The 26,133-nt window shown below is 34.2% G+C and overlaps 1 protein-coding gene across 1 annotated transcript in view; it reads right to left on the reverse strand.

Annotated features, from left to right (window-relative positions):
- Nucleotides 1-18,226, reverse strand: part of Tmem214 (Transmembrane protein 214) — a 145,577-nt gene extending 127,351 nt beyond the window's left edge. Inside the window, exons 1-5 of the mRNA XM_090371232.1 lie at nt 18,039-18,226; nt 16,292-16,491; nt 8,526-8,676; nt 6,054-6,185; nt 2,419-2,501 (exon numbers count right to left, since the gene is read on the reverse strand). Of these exons, the coding sequence (XP_090227358.1) occupies nt 2,419-2,501; nt 6,054-6,185; nt 8,526-8,676; nt 16,292-16,491; nt 18,039-18,162 (690 nt within the window). The 5' untranslated portion in view covers nt 18,163-18,226. The remainder of the gene's footprint in view (nt 1-2,418; nt 2,502-6,053; nt 6,186-8,525; nt 8,677-16,291; nt 16,492-18,038) is intronic.
- Nucleotides 18,227-26,133: the final 7,907 nt, after the last annotated feature.

Below are 26,133 nucleotides of genomic sequence, written 5' to 3' on the forward strand. Positions count from 1 at the left end.
TTACACTCTTTACCCAAAATTCCTCATAATATAACTACGCATGCATAATCCCCTTAGTCATTTGAATGAAGACTAATATGTACTTACTGTAAATTCTATAGCCCCTTATAATTTATAATCATCCCATGCATTTTCTTCCCTGCTACTAAGCTCATCGGTTAATCTAACATCCTTTTTCGTCTAAACCTTGGACAATATTTCTTAGTAATATAAAAAAGCTTGGTAGCCTCTTTACTTCCATGAATGCTTCCCATTTGGCATTTGCATTTTTTAATTACATCAACTGGTCCGAAGAGAGTTTAAAAAATTAAACTCTTTTCTTTGTGAAAAGAAAAGAGTTTATTTTTGACAATAGCCTCTCAACTTTACTCTCAAAAGTAGTTAATTTCTTTGAATAAATTCCACATAAATACACTATAATCACTGCCATCCAGTGATTACTTGAAGATTCTTATTACATGATGAATCATTGCTGATAATCAGATAAAGAATATTGCTTTCTCTTGTAGCCTCGCTAACATGGTATGGGATGTTAGCATGGTATTTGCTCACAGGAAGTAGCCAGCAAATCCAGACATATTCCACTACTGAAGGAGTGACTAATACCCAAGTTCCAATTAATATATGGAAAGTTAAAATCCCCCAAAAGGCATTCTGATTTGCTGGCCCACAATTCTGCATAGCTGCTCATTATACTCATAACAATCATTTGATCTATAACACACTCCTACCCTCATTTTTTTCTCAATGCTTAGGTCAAACCAGACTGACTCAATATTACACAGGTAACTCATGTCTACTGGATGAGCTGTTTTATAATCAGTGTGATTTTTAACCAAGAGTATGTCCCCCCCTCCAAATTGTCTGCCCTTTTGGTACACATTGTATCCCTCATATTAAAATTCTGCATCTTCAATATCAGTGGAACCATGTTTCTGAAATTCCTATTATATTAACATATAACCAATACTCCAAATTCGTTTAACTTATTTACTGTGCTCCTAGCATTAGCGTATAAGAAAGTAAATGTGTCTGTTTATATTCTTAGTAACTCTAAAACAATCCACATAATTGCTTATCAGATGAAGAAACCTCTACTCTGACACCAGCATACATTGTAATCTCCCCACTTCAATTTCCAGATTACTGCAGGTCTGAATAAAATCAATGCAACAATCAATTTTTTCCTCTGCTTATGACTGCCATTAAACTATTAGTCTGTGCATCACTCTTCCCCCAAACCAGTTTTCCAACCCAACTAACACTGCCTTGATAGAATTAGTAAATATTCTTACATCCCTTTCTATTAAGTGTATCTCATCCCTATAAAGACAGTTTCTCCTATTAACAAGTGGTGCAGGACATGCTGGAAAAAAATTTTACCCCATGAGCTGTGTGCATAGCATAGTCTCTCTAGAGTTGAATCGACTGACAAGTCTCTCATCATAAACTCCTTCACATCATGTCTTGGAAAAAATTTCATGTACAACAATATCAACTTTTGTGCCCTTAAAAAGATGATAACTGTTCCACAGTATCACAAACCTTTACAATGATCCCTTTCCACATATCCCACATATCCCCATTGCATAAAATATTCAAATGTTCTGACAACAGAGTCACCAAGAATAGCCATCTCCTCTACCAGAGCCTGCTGCTGGGTAGACAGCAAGCTCTATCAGATAATCAGATGCTTAACTGGTGGTCCTGCTGTGAAATCATCAGTGATACGGTTTTCTGTTATTTGATGAGGTCTTTATCTATTTTCTTTCTTTCTAGAAGAGCCTTGACTTCACTTACCAGAGCCTTCACTTTGCATTCTTTGCTTGAGGTGAGGTCTCTGGAGATGATGCAGATACAAGTGTTTTGATGAATTTCTCAACTCTGTTAATGTAATCAGTTTGGTTTGATGGCTACATTCCCCATGTCTGTCACCTGCTTTTCATATGTGAATGATGCAGTTAGACTGAAGATCTCTGATGGCCACACACATTCTCTCCCCCCTACCCCTCCATGATTCTTGTTTGTTCCACATCCTTCTGTAGTAAGTTTCTGAGGGTTTGAAGAGTTTTGATGTTGATGGAGTCTCTGTTATGTACAACCTGGATTCTACTAAGACTTAAGTGAGTAAAGATCCTGGCCTAAATCATATATCTTAACCATAAGTTCATCGCTTGTATATTTCTTTTGAGTAAAACAGCCTCTTTAGTTCTTAAAAAAATTTTCTGGCCACTCCTTTCACTGAGGATGAAATTTCATTTGTGAATTTTGAAATGTAGCAAATACAGTGTAATATATGAACACCACTAAACTAAACTTTCATAGAATTAAACAGTAAAGTTATTATTTAACCATATTAGTAAAATGATGAAATAATGTCCCTTTCAAACAGTACTAAATATGATTCTTCTTTCTTACCTTTTTTAAGTTGGCTAGAATTATTTCAGGTTTTTCTTGAGCAAGGCACTGGAGAAATATCAAATAACCAAAAACTGGAAGACCTAGTTAAAACAAAATATTAAATATTATATAAGCTGTATGTTTGCAGCATCCTTTATGTTTTTCATTAAGTTACTTGTAAAGTAACTGGAAAAAAAACAAAAAAAACTCTACTACAATCCATAAAAGATGAAAGGAGGCTATTCTTGGTAGTAATTAGAAAGGTATAGGAAATTACAAATCTTTTCCTTCCCAATACCTTCACTTGTCCAACTACTCAACATCAAGCTGAACAAGTTTTTCAATGAAAAGCTGTGCTGGCAACAAATCCTCCTCACCTAATATGCACAATAGCATAGTTTCTGCTTTAAAACATAGCTCAATACTGTACTTCACCACCACCACCAATGTTATCCATTCTGTAATTACTTGCTGCTGCTGCTGCTGCCTGCTTCAATGTCCAAATCTCATATAATTTGAATATTTAAGTAATTTAAATAAATTTCATGTGTTGCACTTGACTTTTAACTGCTTACTAAAATCCTTTATCTCTGCAGTAAGACATAATGCACTGCACATACTGCAGCAATAATTCAGACACAGCATGGGTTTGTTTATTCACTTCTACTTCACAGATTGTAACCTCTTTCATTTAAGGTATTCCAAGCTATATTGCTTTGAAGCTCATGATTCAGATAGGAATTCCCTATGCATATATTTCATATTTTTTATTTGATTTATTTTTCAAGCTTATGACAATCTGATACGATTTTCCTATTGCTTGCACCTCTATTTATGTGTATACATTCTGACAATAAAGCAAAATTAATTATCTATATATGTTGTTAAAGGTCGGAAAAATATGCAGAAAACTGATATTTAACAAATGGCAGTGCAGCAGTTTTACTCGAAGAGTAAAACTGTGGCAGTGCCATTTGTCAAATCTAGAAGTTGACCCTGGGTGTCAACTCCTAGATTTAACCAAATTTAAAAAAGGATAAAAAATATTTTAATTTATATTAATTATATTCTGCAATTCTTAAAATCATTATTGAAATCAAATATATTAATAAAAAAAAAGGGTGGGAGTGGTGTGAATGAAGGAAACTCATGGCTGGATAAAACACCATTCTTTCATCATAAAACTAGTTTACATGGTGCAGTGTCGTATTTTAAATGTAAATTAAGTATTGAGCTCTTCAAGGATATACAGTGAAGAAATAGGGATTAAGTTCTCAATTTATAAAATATTAATGAGTCCAGGGGTTATCTAATTGTAGAGGATGTCATATAAATTTACTTAATATATTCAAAAACTCAGTACATAAATACTGAGTTTTTGAATTTAAAAAAATTAAACTATTTTGCTAATAATTGTATTACATATTTTTTTTGTACTATCAACAGCTGAATCATTAGAAAAACAGAGAAGTTTAAATTGTGGACATAAGAGTGTGCATGCAGAAATTATTTTGCTAAATTCCAAGTTCAAAAATCTTTCTTTCAAACTAACTGCAAATTCAGAACAACATTCTTTATAGGTGCTGAAGACCTTTTTGTGATAGCATATGATGTACAGAAAGTAACCTCTGCAGTAACACCATGACCTGACCTGCATAGTTTTCACCACTTATTTTTTTAGTTTCTTCCCGAAGTGGTCTTAAAATTTTGCACAGCTGGGTGTAAATCTGCCATTCTTTGGCAGACAGTATTGGCAGATTTTTGTCTATAAGTGCCAATGTGCTCTTTACTGTCTCTTCTAATTCCATGAAACATACCAGCATGTGATAGGTTGAATTCTATCAGATTGGCACATCTTGCACTAATCGTTTTATTGTCTGGCTTGCATTCTGCTCGTATTTTAATAGTATCTTGTAGGCACTACTGCTTCTTTTAATAAATGATACGATAGATTTAACTTCATCATATATCACTTTAATAATTTCCAGTTGTGAGGAGTCCTGTATAATTAAATTAAGACTATGTGGGAAACATCCAAATGTTTTAAACCACAGCTCTTTGACCAATGCACATGTTATATTTGCAGTTATAAGACACAACTACTAATACTTTATCAGATAGCTGATAATGGTCAGTAGCACGCTTTTATTTCACTTGCTATACTTTTGCTGGTATATGGGGATTCAACTGAGCGGCATTTCAAAAGTACCAATTCTAATTTGAATTCATTGTTAATACAGTGAACTGTCATAGTAATATAGCTCTGGCTTGCAATGGAAGTCCAGCAGTCAACAGTTAAGCCAGTGGTTTTCGACCTTTTTTTAATAACAGCACCCCTAAGTAATTTATTTTATTTTGCAGTACCCCTACTCAATTTTCTGCCTGTTAGGTCCAATTCTCTCTCTCTGTATACTAATATTACTATGTCTATTAAAAAAAATATGTTATTTGATAGTTATTACAATAATATAACTATAAACAAAATTACATTTCATAATACAAATTATATATATATATATATATATATATATATATATATATAATAATTTTCTTCTTTATATAGAGGTACTAAGTAAACATCAATTATAGATCACCACAAAATTAAAAAGTACACCTTTTTATAACGAAATAAATATATAAATTTTAAAAAAATAATAAGTTTAAGTAACTTAAACCCAAATTACGTGGCACCCCTGGAATGCTGTTGCGGCACCCCGGTGGAAAACCACTGTGTTAAGTAAACACTATTGACATTTTCTAGCTTTTTCTGGGTTTGGGTTTTGCAATGCTCGAACATTGCTGAAAGCATTGATAAAGAAATATTTTTTCTTGATGGTAATTCATATGATGGATTTAATTCCTTCACTAAAGCAACAAAACAACAAAAGCTCAATCTTCAACTATGCTAAAAGGTTGGAAATTCATCTAAATAAACCCATTAGTGCTTTATATTTTTTGTCTTTTGAGTAAAGGAAATTTGTTTAAAAATTTGTTAAAGTATGGATGACTGCATTTTTTCCACTTACCTGAGGTACATTATGACTTCCTGATAACAAAGCAGCTCAATTTTCATCACTGTGTCTCAACCTCTAAGTTTATTGATGCATCTTGGGTTGGGATTCCTGTTCCAACAGACTCATTTTTAAATGCATCATCAGGTGTAGTTCTCTAAGTGCTTTTTTAAATTTGACACAGATTTCTTGTAACAACTTCTGCTCGCAAATATCACAAGAGACCAGATTTTTATTTCTTAACATTGTGAAATAATTCCACAAAAGACTTATATGGTCTATGTCTTAGATCATTGTAATTCCAACTTAAAAAAAAAAAAAAAAAAAAATCAAGCAAGCTTGCCAGTGGTTCCTTTATTTCAAGAATCTTAATATCTGATGAATCCTTAACCAAATCTTAATCTGTAACCAAATTGAGAATATTTCTTTTCCTTGTGGCATGTCTGATATGCTGAGCAGGCATATATATAGAAAGGTGATAGAGATTGGGTAACTACTGTCTCAACTGAAAAGGCTCTAAAGATTTCTTCCAATCACTGATGGGATTTGAATCCACTCATCATATGAAAAAAAAAAAAAAAAACCCCAATAAATGTAACATTAACAGAAAAAAACTTGTGCATTTATAATATAATTACTTACCTTTCACCAAGTCCTGGACCATTGATTGTATGCAAAATTCAAAGAATACCTGGAGGACTGGCTCAGAACTCTTATTTATTGTCTCAACTAACAACTTCTGTAATTCTGCATCAAGTGCAGATGTAGGATATCCTGAAGTCAAAAACAAAAGAAAAACAATGTTATCATGCACATTTTGAAAATTTGATCTAAAAACATAAATCTAACAAAACTAACAATATCTGCTAAACAACTAAGTAAACTTAGTGTTAGTTTACTAAAACTAAGTTTACTAAGTAAGTAAACCATATTAAGATTCTAATACAGTGAGGGATGGGCTATAACTATTCCAAGTCTACCAACATAACAGGACTAAACAAAATCTGTACTCTTAGAATTATCTGTGTAATGATTCTAAGAGTATAGAATCTCAGAGAGCTAGCATTTCTTCATTTATCCCTTCCTTCACATCTCTTTCCCAAAAATTACAATCTAAAGAAATGAATTCTAATGTCAACAAGTATCTTCTGCTTTTTCCAGCCTTCCATCCATGCAAAGTACTAAGTACTGTAGATTCTAATACCTTTCATGTTTGGGATTTTAATATTAAAAAAAAAAAAAAAAAAAAAAAAAAAGAAGTCCACAAGGATCAATTTCTTATTCTCACAACAATTAGGAATAAGTTTTTGTAACAACAACAAAATTTTGAGGGGACTTTTTGTCATTATTTTTTGAAATTCTTAAGTAAAGTCTCATATTTTCTGCAATATTTGCAGAAAAAAAAGGCAAATGATCACACAGCTATGTATTGCAAAATTCAGTTTATTGTGCATTACTTACTGTTCACATCTGGACTAATATTTTTAGATGAGACAAGTGTTACAAGCTATACCTCTGGATAGCTTGTAACACTTTTGATGAAAAATTTTATTCTGTTTTCATAAGGAATGAGTCGTGATTTTACTGAAATGCTTTCTACACTTACTATTCTGTCCTGGACATTTAAAATAAGTCATTTCTAAGGTAAGATTATATATTTTTTTTACAGGACTAGCTGAAAGATAGAGTTTGGACTGTCCAAAAACCACTGAGCATCTGAAAACTGAAATACAGTGTCACAGAGGATAGTGCTATTCTCTGTGATAGTGGATATTTTTTTTTTTTTTTTGAGGTTAGATAGAGGAACAGCAATCTAGATCGGAGAAGCATATAAAATACTGGATTTAAGCATTTTTCTGAAATATAGTATAATGATTAAATTGGAGGAATGAATACATTGCAACTCTTGTTTTACAGACCAAATTGCTTTGATGAATTTATTGGCCAAATAGTTGCAATGATGAACAAAAGTAAATTTCATCGTAAAGAACTAGGAGAAGGAGTTAAAGGAATCATTTAAGAATCAAAGAAGCCAAACTGAAAATGGAACAGGTTTATAGATGATTTGGAGATAAGAAGATTTGGAAGATTAATTGAGATTAAAAGATTTATAGGAGAGAAAGAGAACTCTTCTAAGCATGTTATAAAGAAAAATTTGAGACTGTTCAACTGCAAAAGGAGAATCAGAAGTTGTGATAAGCTTGGCATCATCTAGATGGAAAAGGACATTTGTACAAGACTGAAGAAAAGCTAGCAGTAAGGCCAAAAAAAAAGAGTAGCACATACATACATACTATTCTAGAGAATGAAAGCTGAAATAATGAAAGATCTCTTAACATCCTAGACAGAAGTAATGCGAGTCCCAGAATAGAAAAGGTTTTCAAGAAAGTTTAAAAAATGCCCAGATATATTACAATAGTCCTTAAAAAGGTTAGGAACTATGTTATGCAAATGGCATCAAAAGCAGAGTTGACATCAGTGTATATGATATAAACTTTTCTGCAATTCAGTGGATAAAAAATCAGAAAGTATGTTTTGGTTTGGTTTGGATTTTTATTGGCGCATTAGCAACTAACACTATAATGTGCCACAGAAAGTATGTATTAAGTAATTTTGTGATAATGGACCCCCCCGCCCCAGATGTGATAAAAACTGACTCAGTTCCTTCATCACAAAATACTCCACATAAAAAACTGCAGGTAACAAGAAACAGTAGACTGGGTTGGGTTGTTTAAATTAATACAAAGTCACTAATCCACTGAGAATAAGTTCTGTCATTGCTCCTTTGATCTTGGTCATATCTACCAACAATTTTTTGTGACTGATATCAAAAGATACTAGCTTTGGAACATATAAAACACTCTGGGACAACCATACATCAAGAATAGTATTAACAACTTCTTATTACAACGGTCACTATGTTAACAATGGCACTCAGTTAAAAATGGACCCCAGTTTTAATATGAACCAAGCATGCTACCATATGGCCCCGGCTGATCCTACTTTAAACGTGCCTAGTTCATTAAAGCCAAAATAGTTATAAATGTAATGCTATAACACATTAAAAGCAGGCTGTTAAAGGAAACTATCAAATAATACTATTTGAATACGCACCTACTGGCTTATCTGAAAACACAGGATCTTGAGATTCAATATTCAACCTTATGTTCAGAAATGAAGCCAGATCTTTCAACCAAATATTTGGTGAACACAGAAACCGGACTTGTAAATCAGCCAAAACAGACTGCACTTCCTCTACAGTCAACTAGAAAAAAACAAATGTGGCAACTCAGTAATATTCCAAATATTTCTGCAGAATTAAATACTAATAAAAATTTGCATATTTAATGTTTAATTATTAAACTAATTAACTTTCATAACTAATAATTTATTTAATTAATATTCAAGTCTGGAAATTTAAAATCCTAGTACTGCTTTTTTTCCTAATAAGCAACAAGATTCTTAAGATTAATTGTTAAAAATTATTAGAGGGAAAAAACAAGGGTCCTGACTAGCACAATTAATATTCTTGTCACTACCATTCTGTATTTTATCAAACTCGTGATTACTAAATTCTTTACAAGAGATTGATAGTAATAATATTTAATCACTTCTAATCTTGTGTAAAAACTGAATGTTGTGAATAAAATTAAAAATAATGCATAAGACATAAGTTTTATTAGTGACCATTACAGAATTCTCATTATGTCATTTTTAATCTTTGAACATCTACATATTTAAATATATATCCTATATCTGTATGAATATTTTTATATGGTTTTAGAGAAATTATTTTAATCCTCCTCTGTCAGATGCTGGGCAAAAAATTAGAGAAAAACTTTAAAAAGTAATATATAGTGGCAAAATTAATTTTAAAAAACAAAATAGGATAAATCATAATTAATAAAACGGTTTTCAATTTAATGAAAAAAGCTAAAAATTATATTTCTATAAAAACCAGGTGTAACATACACTACATAAACAGATGTGTTCCTTTTAGGGGTGCAACTGATAGATTTGGTCATTGAGGTTGTCACAAACATTCTCTCAGATATGCCAGACAAGCTGTAATTGCTACTTGCAAGTCTAAAACGCTGATGGAACTGATATTACCATCTACCATCACTGAGGGTGATGGTAGATGGCTCTCTGTCTTCTAACTTCTCCACTAATGCTGGTGTCCCCCAAGGTTCAGTGCTCCCCCCCCCACTCTTTTCCTCTTGTATATTAATGACCTTCTTCCATTGACTGGAAATTCTATCCATAGTTTTGCCGATGATGGCACCTTGCATTCCATTTTCCATTTTGAGAAACCTTGCCCTGCTCAATCAGCTTCAACTTCTCGAATATCTGCTACCAATTCCTTAAATGCTGATCTCCAGGTAATTCTCCAGTGGGGCAAAGACAACTTAGTTGATTTCAATCCTTCTAAAACTCAGTCTTTTCTTATATCTCGCAAAAAGGATTCTTCTGCTCCTATGCTCATCTTTGGTGACACTCCAATTTCTAGGCAAGATGATATCTCTTTTGGGGATTACCCTGACTTCTAATCTCTCTCTTGGCACTAGCACATTACAAATATTGCTTCCTCCGCATCTAAAAAACTTGGTTTTCTCTTTCGCTCTCGGCGTTACTTTTCTTCCAAACAGCTGTTCACTCTGTACAAATTGCAAATCTGCCCTACCATGGAATATTGTTCCCACATCTGGGGCAGTGCCCCCAAAACCTCTCTCAGGCTTCTAGATTCCAATCAGAGGAGGGCAGTAATGACTCATCTCTAACAGAGTCTCTCTACTTGATGTCTCATAGACAGTACTGTTTCTGCTGCATGCCTTTTGTACAGATACTTCCATGGGCACTGTTCATGTGAATTGGCTTCTATAATTCCCACTCTCTCTTTCAAAACAATCCGAACACGTACTGCCACCAGCCAACATCCATTTACTGTCCAACTTCAAACTCACAGAACCAACTTTTCATCTTCCTCGTTTATTCATTCAACTCCATTTTCTGGAACAACCTTCCTTCATACGTATTTCCTGACAATTACAGTCTACAGAAGTTCAAGTCTAATGTCAACAATTATCTTTTTTCGTCTTCTCAACATCAAACCCAAGCACGGTAATAAGTACTATAGGTTCTGTTCTAATACCTCTCGTGTTTGGGGTTTTCATAAAAAAAAAGGGTTAAATACAAAGTGTGATCAAAAAAGTTCTGAAACTGATTCTGCAACTTGAAATTGTGCCGATTTAGTGAGTTGTGACTTGTTTGAAACACCTTTTGTGACTCATCTAGACATAATAATGCATGGATCATTCATTTATCAGCAAACAGTCTGAATTAGCACACATAAAATAAACAGTGTTGTTCTGTTGCATTTTAAAATGAGCAATTTCACTGAGCAGTGAATTTGCATTAAATTTTGTTTCAAATTAAAGAAAAGTGAAACAGAATAAAATCCACAGCATGTTAAAAACAGCTTTTGGAGAAGATGCTGTTTTTAATAATTTGACTTCATAATTTGCAACATAAGTGAAGCCTTTTCTTCATTCTTTGCAAAGTCTTAAGAGGGCTATTTCTTCATAAAGATGATCCTTGCTCTTGCTGCCTTTTAACTTCAAAAACAAATCATTCAATTATTCCCATTCATGATCTAATCAGGAATCATTGACATTTTAACTAGCTACAAAGTTGCAAGTCAACTTTAACTTAAGATCTGACAGGTTCATTTCAGCCAGGTTTTGTGCCTCACATCCTCAATGATGATCTGAGAAAGCAGAGAGTTCTTGAATGTCAGAATCTTTTTCAATGTACTGCTGCCATAACCTTTCTTCCATCAGTACTGGTGACAAATCATGAGTGTATGGCTATGACCTTGGGGGGGGGACCCAATCCTTACTTGCATCGTGACAATGCCCCTACACAACACTACATTCAAGAATATTTTGTGAAAAACACTGCATCACAAGAAATTATTAAATTATTGTTTTTTTTGTTTTTGATCACACATTTGCAACAATACAATATAAAAAAGAAAATGAGAAAAATGCATACACCATATAGAAACATCATACTAAACATAGTCATAAACTATGCAATGTACGCTGTATACAAAATATACAAACCTGGAAAAAAAAAATGAGATATATAGTAATATATATTGACCAAAAGAATAATGGTGAAAGAGATAGCGTCACATATCTGAAATAAATTTATTATGAATAAAGTTACAAACTTAGCCAAAAAGTGAGTAATTTAGACTGGTGCCACCTTGCAGTAATGCCAAAGCCAAAAATGTGTGAAATACCACAATAACATACACAAAACCAAATAATTTTATTGAGAAATTAGAAAGTCAATGGATTTAAAAAAAAAAAAAATTTTAATAGTTGATTATATTAAGACCTTTATGAAAATGATATTTTAAATAAGATAAAGGAAAAGAATTGCCAATAATTTTAAGAAAAATTTTTTTTGAAGTTTGGAAATAGTAATATTGTAGTTATTATATACAGTAGAAATTCTAAGATGTTGGGAAGTAATGACATTAGTGTGGACGCTATTAGAAATATTGGAAAACCAATGGGAATAATTAAAAACCTCAAAATTGAAAAGGTCTTGTTTTTTATAAAGATCAACTGAAATGTGATCATTAACGATATTTATGTTAAGGTCCAAGTAATTAGCAGTGTGGTTACAAGAATTAGTTTTTTCTGAGATTCACAAGGATACAAATGACCAAAATCCTTAATAAAATTTGGATAACTGATTACACAAAGTTCATCAATATACCTACATAACAAGATATTTTGCGGAAGAGAATTTTTCGACCAATAAAGATATAAATTTGCTATAACACAAGAAGCAGGGCTACCCTTCATCTGTTGACAGACCAGATAACCATCAAAAACATAGTTATTAAAGACACAAAGATAAATCAAACTGTTCGAAAAAATGATGTCACTAATAACATGTTTATACTTATGATCAATTTCGAAAAGAATGGTTTCAAATTAGACAGATCTATGCTAGTAAAGAGCCTATGGAATCAAAAGTTTGAAATATCTTGCATGTCATTAGATTTTAATGTTTCCAAGATAAATAAATTATTAATAAGATAAAGAATAATCATGACAGGCTTAAGTAACTGTTCTAAAGGTATTCCTGGAAGATGAGCATAAATATTTTTACAAGAAGTAATAAATCTGAATCTGAAAGGTATTTATTTTGTGAAATTTTGGAATATATATCTATACAGGTAGTTCCTGACTTTACGAGTTAATTCGTTCCTATCATGTGCTCATAAAGCGGGAATTTATTTCCCATAGACAATGTTAAAAATAGGGACGTTCTCAACAATGAAATTAGTTAGTTAATTAGTTTATGTTTAAACAATGATTGATTTATCCAAAGAAATGAAAATGTGGCCTGTAAAACCAAGCAAATTATAATAATAAAGAAATTATTTATGATTTACAAATGTGAAAGAATGTTTATTCTTCACCATCATCATCGACTAAATGCACACTCATTGATCACTCATTATAGGCTCGGTACTCATTGGTTTGTTGCACAAGGAGGAGTCTTCTTCAGAAATGCTTCAAGAGGCATTTGTTTCCAAGATAATCTTCTCTTTTCTTTATAAATTTCAATAGCATGCAAAAGCATTTTTAAATGGCACGCACAAATTGCAACTAACACGATTTGTGCGGAGTAACAAGTTTACGAAGCTTAAAAAAAGGAATGAAGAGAAGATTCTGAAAATTTATTTGTTTTTTTATACGATTGAAGATTTCAATAAAGGGGAAACACATTTCACCATAATAAGGTAAAAAACCACACGTATTTTCACAAATGCAATAATATGGAGTTTACTACCCATTTATAATTGCTTGCAGTAACAGAAAAGACCAATGAACCAGAAAGTGCAAATTGTTTTCTGTTTTATGGTCGCGACCTCCAGAAAAGTGCTTTAGAAAAATATCACAAAGCAGTTCAAAATTGATTCTTATAATTAACAGAACATATGATAACGAGGAAAGTGCGGTGCATTTTAATGATTTGAATTGATAACTAATACAATTTACACTATAAAAACCTTTTAGAGAGTTATATAGCAAAAATTTCAACATCCAAGATCATGGAACGAATTATCAAAAAACAGTGTGTTATTGGATTCGCATTACATTTTCACGATACGATGGTGTCTCTGGAACGGATTAATATCGTAAAGCGGGGTACACTGTATTGTATAGCTATGTGCATGGTTTGAAATGCGGTATTTATGAATGTTTAATATTCATTTTTTTGCAATTAATGTTCATATTTTCGATTTTATTTATACTTGAGATAAAAAAAACTCAAACTCGGAAACTCATAAAGCAAAAACTGCCTGTACATTCAAATCATTGCTTCCATATCACGTTATACTTCTGTAGGCTACTCACTTTTAATTATGTTTTCAAATCTCTTTTCTTTAACTAGTATTAGGCTAAAATGTTATATGTCTCTAGAAGTTTCAGTTATTATTATTATTTCCAGTTTTAATCTTATGTCTTCATTGTATCAACTGTAAAGTTCACAAGCCATTTTTTAAAAAATTCTCCTTTTAATTCTAGTAATTTTTATTTAAATCTTTTTTATATTGATAACTAAATTTTATTCTCATTTTCATTTATGCTTTTTACCCATTGGCTTGTGGTTTACATTAAAAATGAAGACACAACGTTGCTATTTTGCTTGCAATTCTGGCCATTGGAACCCGATAAAGGCCAGTTTTATAAGTTTGTGTGGCAATATCCTCATTTCATCAATTTTTATGTAATTATGTATTTTTATTATGCATATTTTATTAGTTATCTTCACTCTCTGTCATTCTCACTTTATCTTTAACTTCATTGAAACTTGTTGACTATAATGTAATTTTATAAGTTTATCATAAAATCGGTCATGCACTAATGGCATTTATTACCAATTTCATTATAAACTACAGTACATGTTGCATTCATTCATTTAGATCAAAAATATATAAACTGTCAAGTACTCTTCTCAAAAGGGAGAGAGAGAAGCTACATTTTGCCTTGCAGGTTTTCTCAAAGTTAAAGTTTTAATCAGATAATAAATACTCTGTGCATTATATTATCTACTTATTTCCATACCTATATTAAAATATAATTCCACACCACATCTATATAAAGAATTTTAGGATTCTTAAAAAAAAAAAAAAAAAAAAAAAATGGAAAAGATGGAAATCAGAAAAAATTATTTCAGATTTATAAAATTTTGTGCATGCGAAAACTTAATCATTCAGACAGTGCTTAGCAGAGTATACAATAATACTGAGAAAGATAACTTAATATGACAGACAGATTCGCTATTGACATTAAGAACTCCACAAAATAACAATTATATCTCTTAAAACAATTGGCCATTATATTGACAATTAAAATTTAGGAGTACTGCAACTTCATGGGCAGCTTTTATTGGGTAATACAAAAGTAGCTTCAAAATTTTCTTAGTCTATGACTTCATGTATTTTTAAATTAGCAAGCACTGAAGAAAGCCATGGTATTTTAATGTTAGCTTTCAATGATTAATGATTGCCAATTTCAATGGCAGTTGTTGTCTACATAATGTAAACAACAAAATGGCACTTCCAGTGGAATTTAGAATGACAGTGCTTTTTCTGTTTGAACAATGAAGTTTTTGATTTTTCACCAAGGCAGCTAAGGATAAGAGGTATTAGCATATCATGTCTGGAATAAATTGCATATATTCTACATTAGTTTGCCTAAAGTTTGGGATGAAAAACCCAAGTTTCTAAGAGGAAAAAAACTTCTAGCAATTGCCCAAAATTAACTAGCTATCCATAGTATGGAAGAAAATTTTTTTGTTTGCCCCTCAAGAGAGAATTCAAAAACAGACCTTTCTACACAGAATGGAAGAACACTGATTATAACCAGTTTCCCATACAGACAAGATGGGATGAGGTAGTCACTGGCCAATTTCATGGCCAGCATCATCCCCAGACCTAACATACCTATACTTTTATTTCCGTGGCTTCATTAAGGATCAGGTTTATCAGTGGGAACAATGCTAGCCAATTCTATGGACAATGTTATCCTTAGAATTTCTGAATTTTAATCCCTGGGAGCTTTGTTAAGGATAAGATTTATCAACTACCATTACCAGCATATTTACACAAATTGAAGAAATCAGAGTTGCTATTGACAATGTAACAACACGTTACAGCAGGTTTGTTGTTTTTTTGTTTTTGTTTACTTTTTGTTATTTAGGAGCATTAGCAACTAAAGCCATATTGCTCCGGGATATGCGGTGGTCATTCCCTGCATCCTCCGTATTTGGTGGTGATGGGCTCGAACCCCGGTCTAATTAAGAAGCATGTGCTACGCACTGCTGCTCCTTCCCACCTGGCTACGGAGGCGGCCGTTAGAGCAGGTGCAGAGTCCTGACTTTGGGATATATTCCACATGATTGAAGGTAGTGACTTTTGAAATGTTGTAATTAACAGTAAAAACTTACAAAGATCACAACTTTTATGCAGTGTAATTGGTATGTTTTAAGTTCAAAATATACACAGTTATAGGCTTACATAGTTGTGAAATTACTTTTGAATTATTCTCTTTAGGCTCACTTTCTTCTATACTATTTTACATGGAACCAGGTGAAGGAGAATATAAAACAAAACACAGGAGAAGGATAAAGAGGTAAAAAAAAAAAAAACCTGTACATCATAACTGCAACAATGAAAGAAAAAGAGGGAAATTTATGTCGATATATTGGCTAGACAGAAAACTATATTTGGTAATTAGAAAAAACTAAATTCTAACCTATCCAGACCATAAATATTTGCTTCATACCTCTGCTGCTGCCTCTTCAAATGTTGAAGGTTTAGAATGGGGTTGATTTTTTTTCTTCTCTTGTGCCTTTTTCTTCTGTTGAGTAGATGCTTTCTTGTTTTTAACTTCCACAATCCCATTTACCTGTTGTGGAGGTTGTTCATGTTTCTTTTCTTGCTCTAAAAATGCTTGAAATATTGTCTCATTTTCCTTTATGGGTGCTAAAAAATAAAACAGTGTCCTCAGAAATCTTTACAAAAAGTTTAAAAAATAAGTGATGCCAACCATGAATACACAGGCAAGAAATACACAAACTTTTTCTAACATAATGCTACATATGTCCATTATCATTATATTGCATTAATTTACCACTCATATCCCCCTTACAAAAAATTCCTCTGTGCATTAAACATATGTCATATGTTTAATGCAAATAAACATAGCAATGTTCCAAGGTTTCACAATTACATTTATTGGCTGGCATTGTTATAAATGATAAAAAATATATATATTGAGACTTTTATCATTAAACTACTCTGATAAGGAGATTACAAAAATATTAATGGGAAAAATTTAATGATATAATATACTGTACTTAAAAAGAAGTACAATTTTACAAGTACACATTGTTCCTCCAATATTATAAATTGAATTCAGTTTATCCAGCAAGGAGGTACTCATTGTTCATTAATATTCACATGACATGACAAACAAGCCTGCATTATTTAAAGCATTATCACAAGAAAACTAACTATATTCAATGCGAGTACTACTTCATTACTACTAAATTATGACTTTTTTGTTATATTATCATTGTTTTTAATAATTTTTAGTCTACAAATGTTTAAAATTTTATCACATTATTGGTTGTTCAAAAGTCTTTGTTTTTGTTGCCATATCCGCAATCCATCTTAAAACAACATCCCTTAACAATCTTCCTATCAAATGATTTACATTGATTAAAATCCATACCAAAAAAAAAAAAAAAAAAAATCGGTGTTTAGCTCAGAAGTTAAATTCTTTCAACATGACTTTAGATAAACACAATTTTCTGGATGCTGCCAATCATTTAATGATAAAATAAGTGCATGCTGAAGACTTGTATGAAGAATGTATAATTAAATTTTTATCAAAGACATTCTCACAATAATCACAGAATTATCTTTTACAATAGCTTGAAATTCATATCAATAAACTTATTTTTTAATTCACAGCTTGATTTGTTTTAATTCTTTGAATTAATCTAATTATATTGAAGATTACAGCTCAGTAGTTATCTAGAGCAGTCCCGTTTTTTTTTGTTTTTTTTTTTGGTTTTTTTTGGATGAATTCTTTTTTTATAAACACCTAACAGTTTTCACAAAAAGTAAATTATAAATTCTAACAGTCTAATACAGAACACATTTCCTGTAAGAGTTTTAAATATTATTTAATATTCTCAGAGATACATAAATGTAAACATAAACAGTAGGTTACCCGGTCTTCAACCACTCTTCGTTACATAATGATTATGCATCATATGTTACTTATTAGACGTCTTATTTTAATAGATACCCTTATGCAATTTAACATATAGCGTGATTTATGACAACATTTTTAACATAAAATAGTTGACAGATCAATGAGACCTGTGACTGCAGGCTGAAATCTGTGTACTCATTACTGCAAAATGATGAGTTGGCAATTGACCAATGACCCTTATCAAGTGAATTACCCATATCGAAAAGCCGCTACCATATAGTTTATTACAAAATGATAAACAACTTACGCATTGCATCTATTTTTATCATTTTATCCATCAGCTTCTTCTTTTGCCTTTTCCTTCCATCTGTACTTTCCTTCGGGTTTCTATTCGACTTACTTCGAACTACTTCCCACTGATTACCTGCCATGTTCCAAGTTTTCTCAAACAGAATAACAGACTGCAAATCGTGGACAGTATAAGCAACATTTACGCCCTCTCTTACTCAATAACAATATGAAAAAAAAATTAAAAAATGACGAAATGTCATAAATACGACATGCCGCTTTGCAAGAGTTGGTTACCAAAATGGTCATTACGATTTTGCTTGGAGAGCAAAATCGGAAGTTCATGATATAAATATTTATTTCAAGCATTATACCAACAATTACACAGATATTTACAGTCACCTTGCTAATTTTCCTCTCATATTTTACATTTCATTTAATGACTATTCGATAATGATATTTATTGATCTTTTTAATTATTTGTATGTTTAAGAACAAAACACAAAGTGTTCTTAAATTAATTTCATTCTGAAATCAAAAAAACCTGCAGTTTGTACAAAAATTGAACTCTTCTAAGAAAAACGCAAACACTAAGACAGCAGCGACGCTACTACCACTATATTCAAATAATCTCTACATTTGTAATATATTTACACACTATGCGTTACAATTAGTTACTCGATAAGAATATTATCATTAGCAGACATATATGTACTTGAACTAAAGTCAAATCAAATGTGTGTACAACTGTGTGTGTCAAATCAAATGTGTGTACTTCGGTCTTGACAACCCGGCATCTATCGTTCTTGTATTTAATAATTATTTACAAAGTATGACCATAAATGTAAGTAAAAGTAAAGTACAGCCATTATCAACCCACTGCAGGTTGGAAGCCTCCTCAACAATTCATGCTGAGGGAAATGGACCATAATCTGCCACGCTGGTCCAGTGCGGGTTGGCAGATCGACCGTATTCAACAGTCAGGGGCTTGAACCCCCGTCTACTCAAAGAGCGTGTGCTACTGCACTCCCGCTCCTGCCCACTCGGCTACAGAGGCCGTTTTTAAATGTACAAAGTAAGTAGCAACCTGTAACTCATCGGTAGCCTGCTTATATTGGTCTTAGCAAAAATATGAAACTCTTTCCCATGAGGGGATTATTATTATTTTTCAAATTATTATATTAGGGTCACCCATAATTCATTACATAAACTCGTATTTGTGTCTGCAAATGCGTGTGTTCTCTGGTCGATTTGCCTGTTTGCAGGACGAAAAAAACTTTGCTGTCCACGCCTGAGACCGACTAACTCAGCCACGGAGTGAAAAAAACTAATTAAAGTTCTTCGCGTCATCGACGGGATTCGAACCAGGGCCTTTTCCACCCAGTGTGGGGAGGACGATACCACTGTGCTACCTGCGCAGACTTCATTAGGGTAAATAGTAGTGGCAAAACTGCCATACCGCCAGTGCGCCATTTTAAAAAGAGACTAGAAGAGCAAGCTGGGTCGATGACCTTAGAATCCTTAGCTAATTGTAACTCTTCCTGGGATTTTATTAAGTAAATAATTAAATGCAGTTTCTACAAAAAGATACGACTTGGTGTCCTACAGTTTGTAGGATTTCAGGGTAAAAAACTTCGAATATTCATCTGAAAAATGGAGCAACAGACATCATGCAATTTATATTATACATAATAATTATAATAATAATAATTACCACGACTTTTTTTTAAATATGTGATTTAAAGGACGCTAAATATAAACATGCGAATTGTGAGAAAGAGGTACTCTGCTGCTACATGTGGAGAAAACATTATGGAATGCAAAGCAAGTGGACCTACATATGAAGTTAACATAAAAACCCAGGGGCTCACATCTGGTGAGTATGGGCTTGGCACACCAGGGTCCTGAGCAGGATATCGTCATTCTTCTCTTTCTTGGTTATTCCCTTCTGATTTTCTCTCTCTCTCTCTCTCTCTCTCTCTCTCTCTCTCTCTCTCTCTCTCTCTCTCTCTCTCTCTCTCTCTCTCTCTCTCTCTCTCTCTCTCTCTCCCGTGGTAATTCAGAATTTTTTTTTAGCTGGTGCAGCATAAGCCTTAGGCTTCCATGCACCATATGCTGATAATAATAATAATAAATACAATACAAACATAGATCTACAAGAGCAAAAGGGGCTCCTCAAACGTTTCAAATATCATACTGTACTGTATACATGATCATCCGTGCCGTAATTCCCGTGCTGCCAGGCTATCACTGTGGGAAACCCAGGGAATCAGTGGGTCTGGCGTTAGTTTGGTATGGTTATTAGAAAGAGCGTAAAGAGTTCAGCAATCCGGTCTCTGTGAGAGCCACAACTTATAGTTTTGTGCTTTGATCATCTGTGCGAAAAACTCAAACAATTATATCTTGTAACATAACATGGCATAACAAACGATATCAGACGGCATTAACTGAGCAAAACAAAAAAGCAGGAGAAAATTACATATCATAATAAAGAACCAATTCATATGTAAATTATAAATGCCAGTTCATATAACAAAATTACTGCTAAGGTGAAACAAGTGAAGGCTGAGTATAAGGAAATCACTGCAAGGCGGTGAGTGCTGAGCGTCAAACGAACTAAGGCTAAAGAGCGTCAGCATATTCAAATTTAAAATCGTACATTCTCCGGTTGGTTTTTCTATTTGAGTGCCTAAAATCCAAGTTCTTTGGAGGTAAAATCTTCTCCCAAGACCAACTAAACAGGGCAGATGGAAAAAGTCAATAAAAATCTTTGCACTTCAGAGGCAATTCGAACCTACGCGGTTTACACAGGGTGTTGAAGGTAATAGGGTTTAGGCTCATCAGCACCATAGCCGACTAAACAGAGCAGATGGAAAAAGTCAATAAAAATCTTTGCACTTCAGAGGCAATTCGAACCTAAGCGGTTTACACACGGTGTTGAAGGTCAACGATGGTAACCACTGTGCTAAGCGTGAGGGTCACTGGCAAAATAAAGCTGAGAATTCTGTTCTAGTAATAGGGTTTAGGCTCATCAGCACCATAGCCGACATTGCTCAGTAATCAGTATACAATATTTATGTAAACAGTGCGTGTTCTACGGTCGATTCACTGTTTGCTGGACACATCTTTAATTTCTGGGAAAAAAAGTAGTGATACCCTCGCCTGAGGCATTAGCATTGGCATTAGTAGAGGCATATATGATGCAGGAAAGCAAGCTTATGCAGCATCAGACAAAAAAAAAAAAAAAACCTCCTTCGTGTTCGAAATACCTATCCAGCTGAGCCTTAAATTTATTTAGGTTATCAACTTCCACAACAAGGGATGGAAGTCTGTTCCACCAACAAGCTGGCTAAAGGCAAATTGCCACACATCTATTCTACATCTGTCTTTCCTCAATTTGAATTTATGCCCTCTCAGGTGATTATTCTGAGCAAGAGACAGTATCCCATCAGCATTGAGCATGCTCAAACCATTCAAGGCTTTGTACACCTCTATCAGATCACCTCGCCGGTGCCTGGTCTCCAGACACTGTAATTTGCAAAACCTTAAGCCTTTTTTCGAAAGAGCAATCCTTTGTTCCATTCACTAATCTTGTGTTCGTTCTCTGTTTTCGTTCCAGCAGCTTTCCATTCTTCTTGCAATGAGGCCTCCAGATCGGTATACAGTACTCAAGGTGTGGCCTGACCATTAACTTATACAAGGGAATAATTACCTCCTTATCCCAGCTAGAAAAATTTCCTGTATATCATTAACAAGACACCATGAGCTCCTCTTGCAGAACATCTGCACTGCTCAGAAAACTTCATATCTACCTGCACAATTACCCCCAGGTCCTTTTCATTCTCTGCCACTGTCAGTATAGTACCACAGAGCTGATACGTTGCTCAGGGGTTACTGTTTTCCATATGTAGTACTTTACATTTATCAATGTTAAACTTCATTTGCCACCTCTCAGCCCATCTGCTCAACCTTTTCCAGATCCTGTTGCAGCAGCATAGCATCAGTAGTATCCTTAACAGCCCTGCCAACCTTTGTATCGTCTGCAAACTTGGACATTAAGGTTGATATACCATCATCAATATCATTTATAAATACAGAAAACAACAGTGGACCAAACACTGAACCCTGAGGGACTCCACTAATAACATTAGTCCACGATTAGCAGTGTCCATTGATTACCACTCTCTGTCTTGTCCCCCTCAACCACCCCTTTATCCACAGCAGCAATTTGCCTCCAATGCCACACTGCTCCAATTTGTGCAGCAGTCTTCCATGTGCTATGTGCAACAGTATCAAAAGCCTTTCTAAGATTAAAATATATAATATCAAAGTTATTCGGTGCATCCAGTTCTTTTGTAACTGCATCATAGTATCAAATAAAATTGGTCAGGCAAGACTTTCCCTTAACAAAACCATGCTGTGTCCGAGTTATAACTGAAGTCTTGTCTATATGATCATGCAGTGCGTGCTTCTTTAACCAATGCCTCCATTAATTTTCCTGGAACAGAAGTTAAACTCACAGGTCTGTAATTACTTGTGTCAGTCTTTGATCCTCCATTGTGAATTTGTGTCACATTTGCACGTCTCTAGTCTATGGCTACCTCCCCTGAGTCGAAAGAAGCTCTCATAATTATGGCTAAGGGTTTGCTTACTTCCTTTGCTGCCTCCTTTAATATAACTGGATAGATCCCATCCACCCCGGGTGCCTTTTTTATGTTTATCCTCAACAATTTCTCCTCCACTTTCCTCTCAGTTATTATAAAATCATCTAGCTCATTGCCAGAGATTACTTCACCTCTGGCATTCCCCTTCCTGTATAACTCCTCATGTGTGAATGTAAATTCAAAATACTCGTTTAGTTTGTTAGCCACCTGAGCAGGATCCTCAACTGTTGAACCATTAATATCCAGTGGACCAATCTGATTCATCTCTTTCCTTCTAGAGTTTGCATAAGTAAAGAACTCTTTTCTGTTTTTCTTTGCATCCTTTGCCAAGGGTTTCTCATAATCTGCCTGTGCCTGCCTACTCTCCTTTATGACTTGGTTACAGACCAGCTTCTATCCATCATAGGCTTCTGTGTCACATGTTAATTTATATGTATCCCATGCATTTTTTCTTCTCTGCCATATGTCTCATTAGTTCATCTGGCATCCATTTAGGCCTAAACCTTGAACAATATTTCTTAGTTGGTATGTAAAACTTGGTAGCTACCAAGATAAGTTCTTTGAATGCTTCTCATTTTGAATTTGCTGGTGGTAACATCATCCGACGAACTCGACGAATCAGAGGCCGAAGAACTCGGCGACATGGCGAAAAGACAAACCAAAATTCCTTGCTTCATCAACCGGATTTGAAAACAGGTGTTTTCCACTAGGTGTAGGGAGGACGGTGATTATTTTAACTGTGCTACCTAAGAATGCAAATAAAAAGTTCTGCACACAGTTAATTTCTCTTTAACATGGAAGAGGTTAGCATTAGTAGTTGCGAATGGTGCAAGAAAGCAAGCTTACACAGCAACAGCCAAATGAAAAAAAAAAAAAAACTGACACTTCCAATTTCACTTATTCATTACTTCCAATAGCTTTTGTACAGTCTTTCCTTGAATTTTTTTAAGCCATCAACTTCCACAACAACAGATTAAAGTTTGTTCCAGCAATCAACCAACCTTTGGCTAAAGGCAAATTTCCACACATCGATTCTGCAAATTTTCTTCAACTTTTTAAATTTGTGCCCCCTCATGAGTTTAGTCTGAGAAAGAGGAAGAATCCCGTTAGCATTGAGCTTGATCAATCTAATCCAGGCCTTAAACATTTCAATGAGATCACCTCGCAGATGCTTAGACTCCAGATGCTGCAATTTGCAGAATTGAAGCCTTTCTTGGTATGAGCACCCCTTTGTTCTCCTTTGGTATGAAACCCCTTTGTGCCCCTCACAAATCTCTTTGCCCTTATCTGTATTCGTTCCAGCAGCTATATATCCTTCTTAAAATGAGGCTACAGATCTCTAGGCGATACTCAAGATGTGACCATTGCCTTATACCAGTGGTTTCAACCAGGATGCCGCAACAACATTCTTGGGATGCCATATAATTTGAGTTTAAGTTACTTAAAGTTTTTATTTATTTTTTTTTTAATTTTTATATTTATTTCTTTATAAATAGGTGTACGGTATCCATTTTACCGTATCATTTTAATTTTGTTGTGATCTATAATTGAGCTTTATTTGGTACCTGTATATAAAGTACCTCTATATACGTATGAGAAGAGTTTTAAGATAACCATTACAAGTAAAGTACTTCGAACAATAGAAAGGAATGAAATTATTATATAGGTATATATTAAAAGGTCGCAAACCACTGGGTTAGGTATTTCTTTTGGCCTAGGGGTGCCGTGAAAAAATTACTGTGACACCAAGGACGCCGTGAGCCGAGAAAGTTTGGGAACCTCTGCCTTATACAATGGGATAATCACCACCTTATCTCTGCTAGCAAAATTCCTGTATATCATTAACAAAACTACATGAGCTGCCCTGGCAGCCTGTAAAAAGTAAAGTAAAAAATCCAAATGCTAACAGAATTCTGGGCGCCTCCGTAGCCCAGAATTCTGTAGAATTCTACGCACTGCTGCTCCTGCCCTACGGAGCAGCAGTACTTCTTCATTAGACAGCAGTGCTTCTTCATTAGACCTGGGTTCGAGCCCGTGACCACCAAATACGGAGGATTCGGAAAGGTCAGGGAATGACCACCGCATATCCCCGGAGCAATATGGCCTTAGTTGCTAATGCTCCTAAAAATTAAAAAAAAAACAGAATTCTGTGCAAACGGCTTCAGTGGATTTTCTTGTCTTTCTGCATAGGAGTCTGCACGATTGCACAGTGGTATCATCACCATCCTCCCACACTGGGTGGAAAAGGCCCGAGTTTGAATCCCATCGATCATGCGAGGAACTTTAATGAGATCCTTTTCACTAAGTGGCTGAGTTAGTTTGTCTCAGGCGTAGTTATCAAGGTTTTTAGGCCCCCAAGAAACTGAAGTGTTTTCGTCCAGCAAAACAGGCAAATTGACCAGAGAACACCTGCAATTTTCAGACATAATACATATATGGGCATATATGACATTATGAGTGAGCCTAATATAATTGTTTGAGGGGGGGGGGTGTTTGTTTTTCTGCATAGGAGGGTGTGCGTCTTCCACATTATCTGGGTCAGGAAACTGACCCACCTGTTTCCCCAACTGACGCTCCTGTTTAGAAGGCCGAAGTGGTGGAATCAAAGACAATCCAGATGAGATAGCAGATAAGCATTAGCATTAGTAGAGGCATATGATGCAAGAAAGCAAGCTTATGCAGCATCAGCCAAAAAAAAAAAAAAAAAAAAAACCACTTCCATTTCGCCTCTCCATTCATTCGAAATAACTGTCCAGCTGAGCCTTAAATTTATTTAGGCTATCAACTTCCACAACAAGGGATGGAAGTCTGTTCCACCAACCAACTACCCGCTGGCTAAAGGCAAATTTCCACACATCTATCCTACATCTGCCTTTCCTCAGATATGAGAAGAGTTTTAAGAATACCATTACAAGTAAAGTACTTCGAACAATAAAAAGGAACGATGATAAGTCTGACTGCTGTAAAATAATTGCTATATGATCTGCAAAGAGTAGATGATAAAAGGTCTGGTAATACTGAAAAAAGGTAGCATGTGAGTGCATAAAATTATAAGGAATGCACTTAGATCATTATTAGATTGATGCTAGTATGTGAACATGGACGCATTATTTTCCATAGGGCAGCCCCTAAAAGTTAGTTTAACTCCGCTGTGTTACTTTGTGATGAGCTACAAAATATTGTAAAAAGACCAGAAATAAGTGCAGTGCTATTTTTGTGTAGTATGTCTTGCTAATCGATTACAATGAGAATGGCCAGACATTCATAGGGGCATATTACGCAGAACTTGTGACATAATTTCATTAAAACATCAAAGACAAACACAGAGGAAAACTCAGCAAAAAGAATCCTGTTCCACCAGGCCAACATACTTGCTCTGAAGTCTGTCATTTCCATGGCTGCACTACTTGAGTGTGGCTTGAAATTTAGTAGGCCCTACCCTCATATTCG

The sequence above is a fragment of the Mastigoproctus giganteus genome, chromosome 4, assembly GCF_048544385.1.
Source record: "Mastigoproctus giganteus isolate SK-2022 chromosome 4, ASM4854438v1, whole genome shotgun sequence".
NCBI lineage: Eukaryota > Metazoa > Arthropoda > Arachnida > Uropygi > Thelyphonidae > Mastigoproctus > Mastigoproctus giganteus.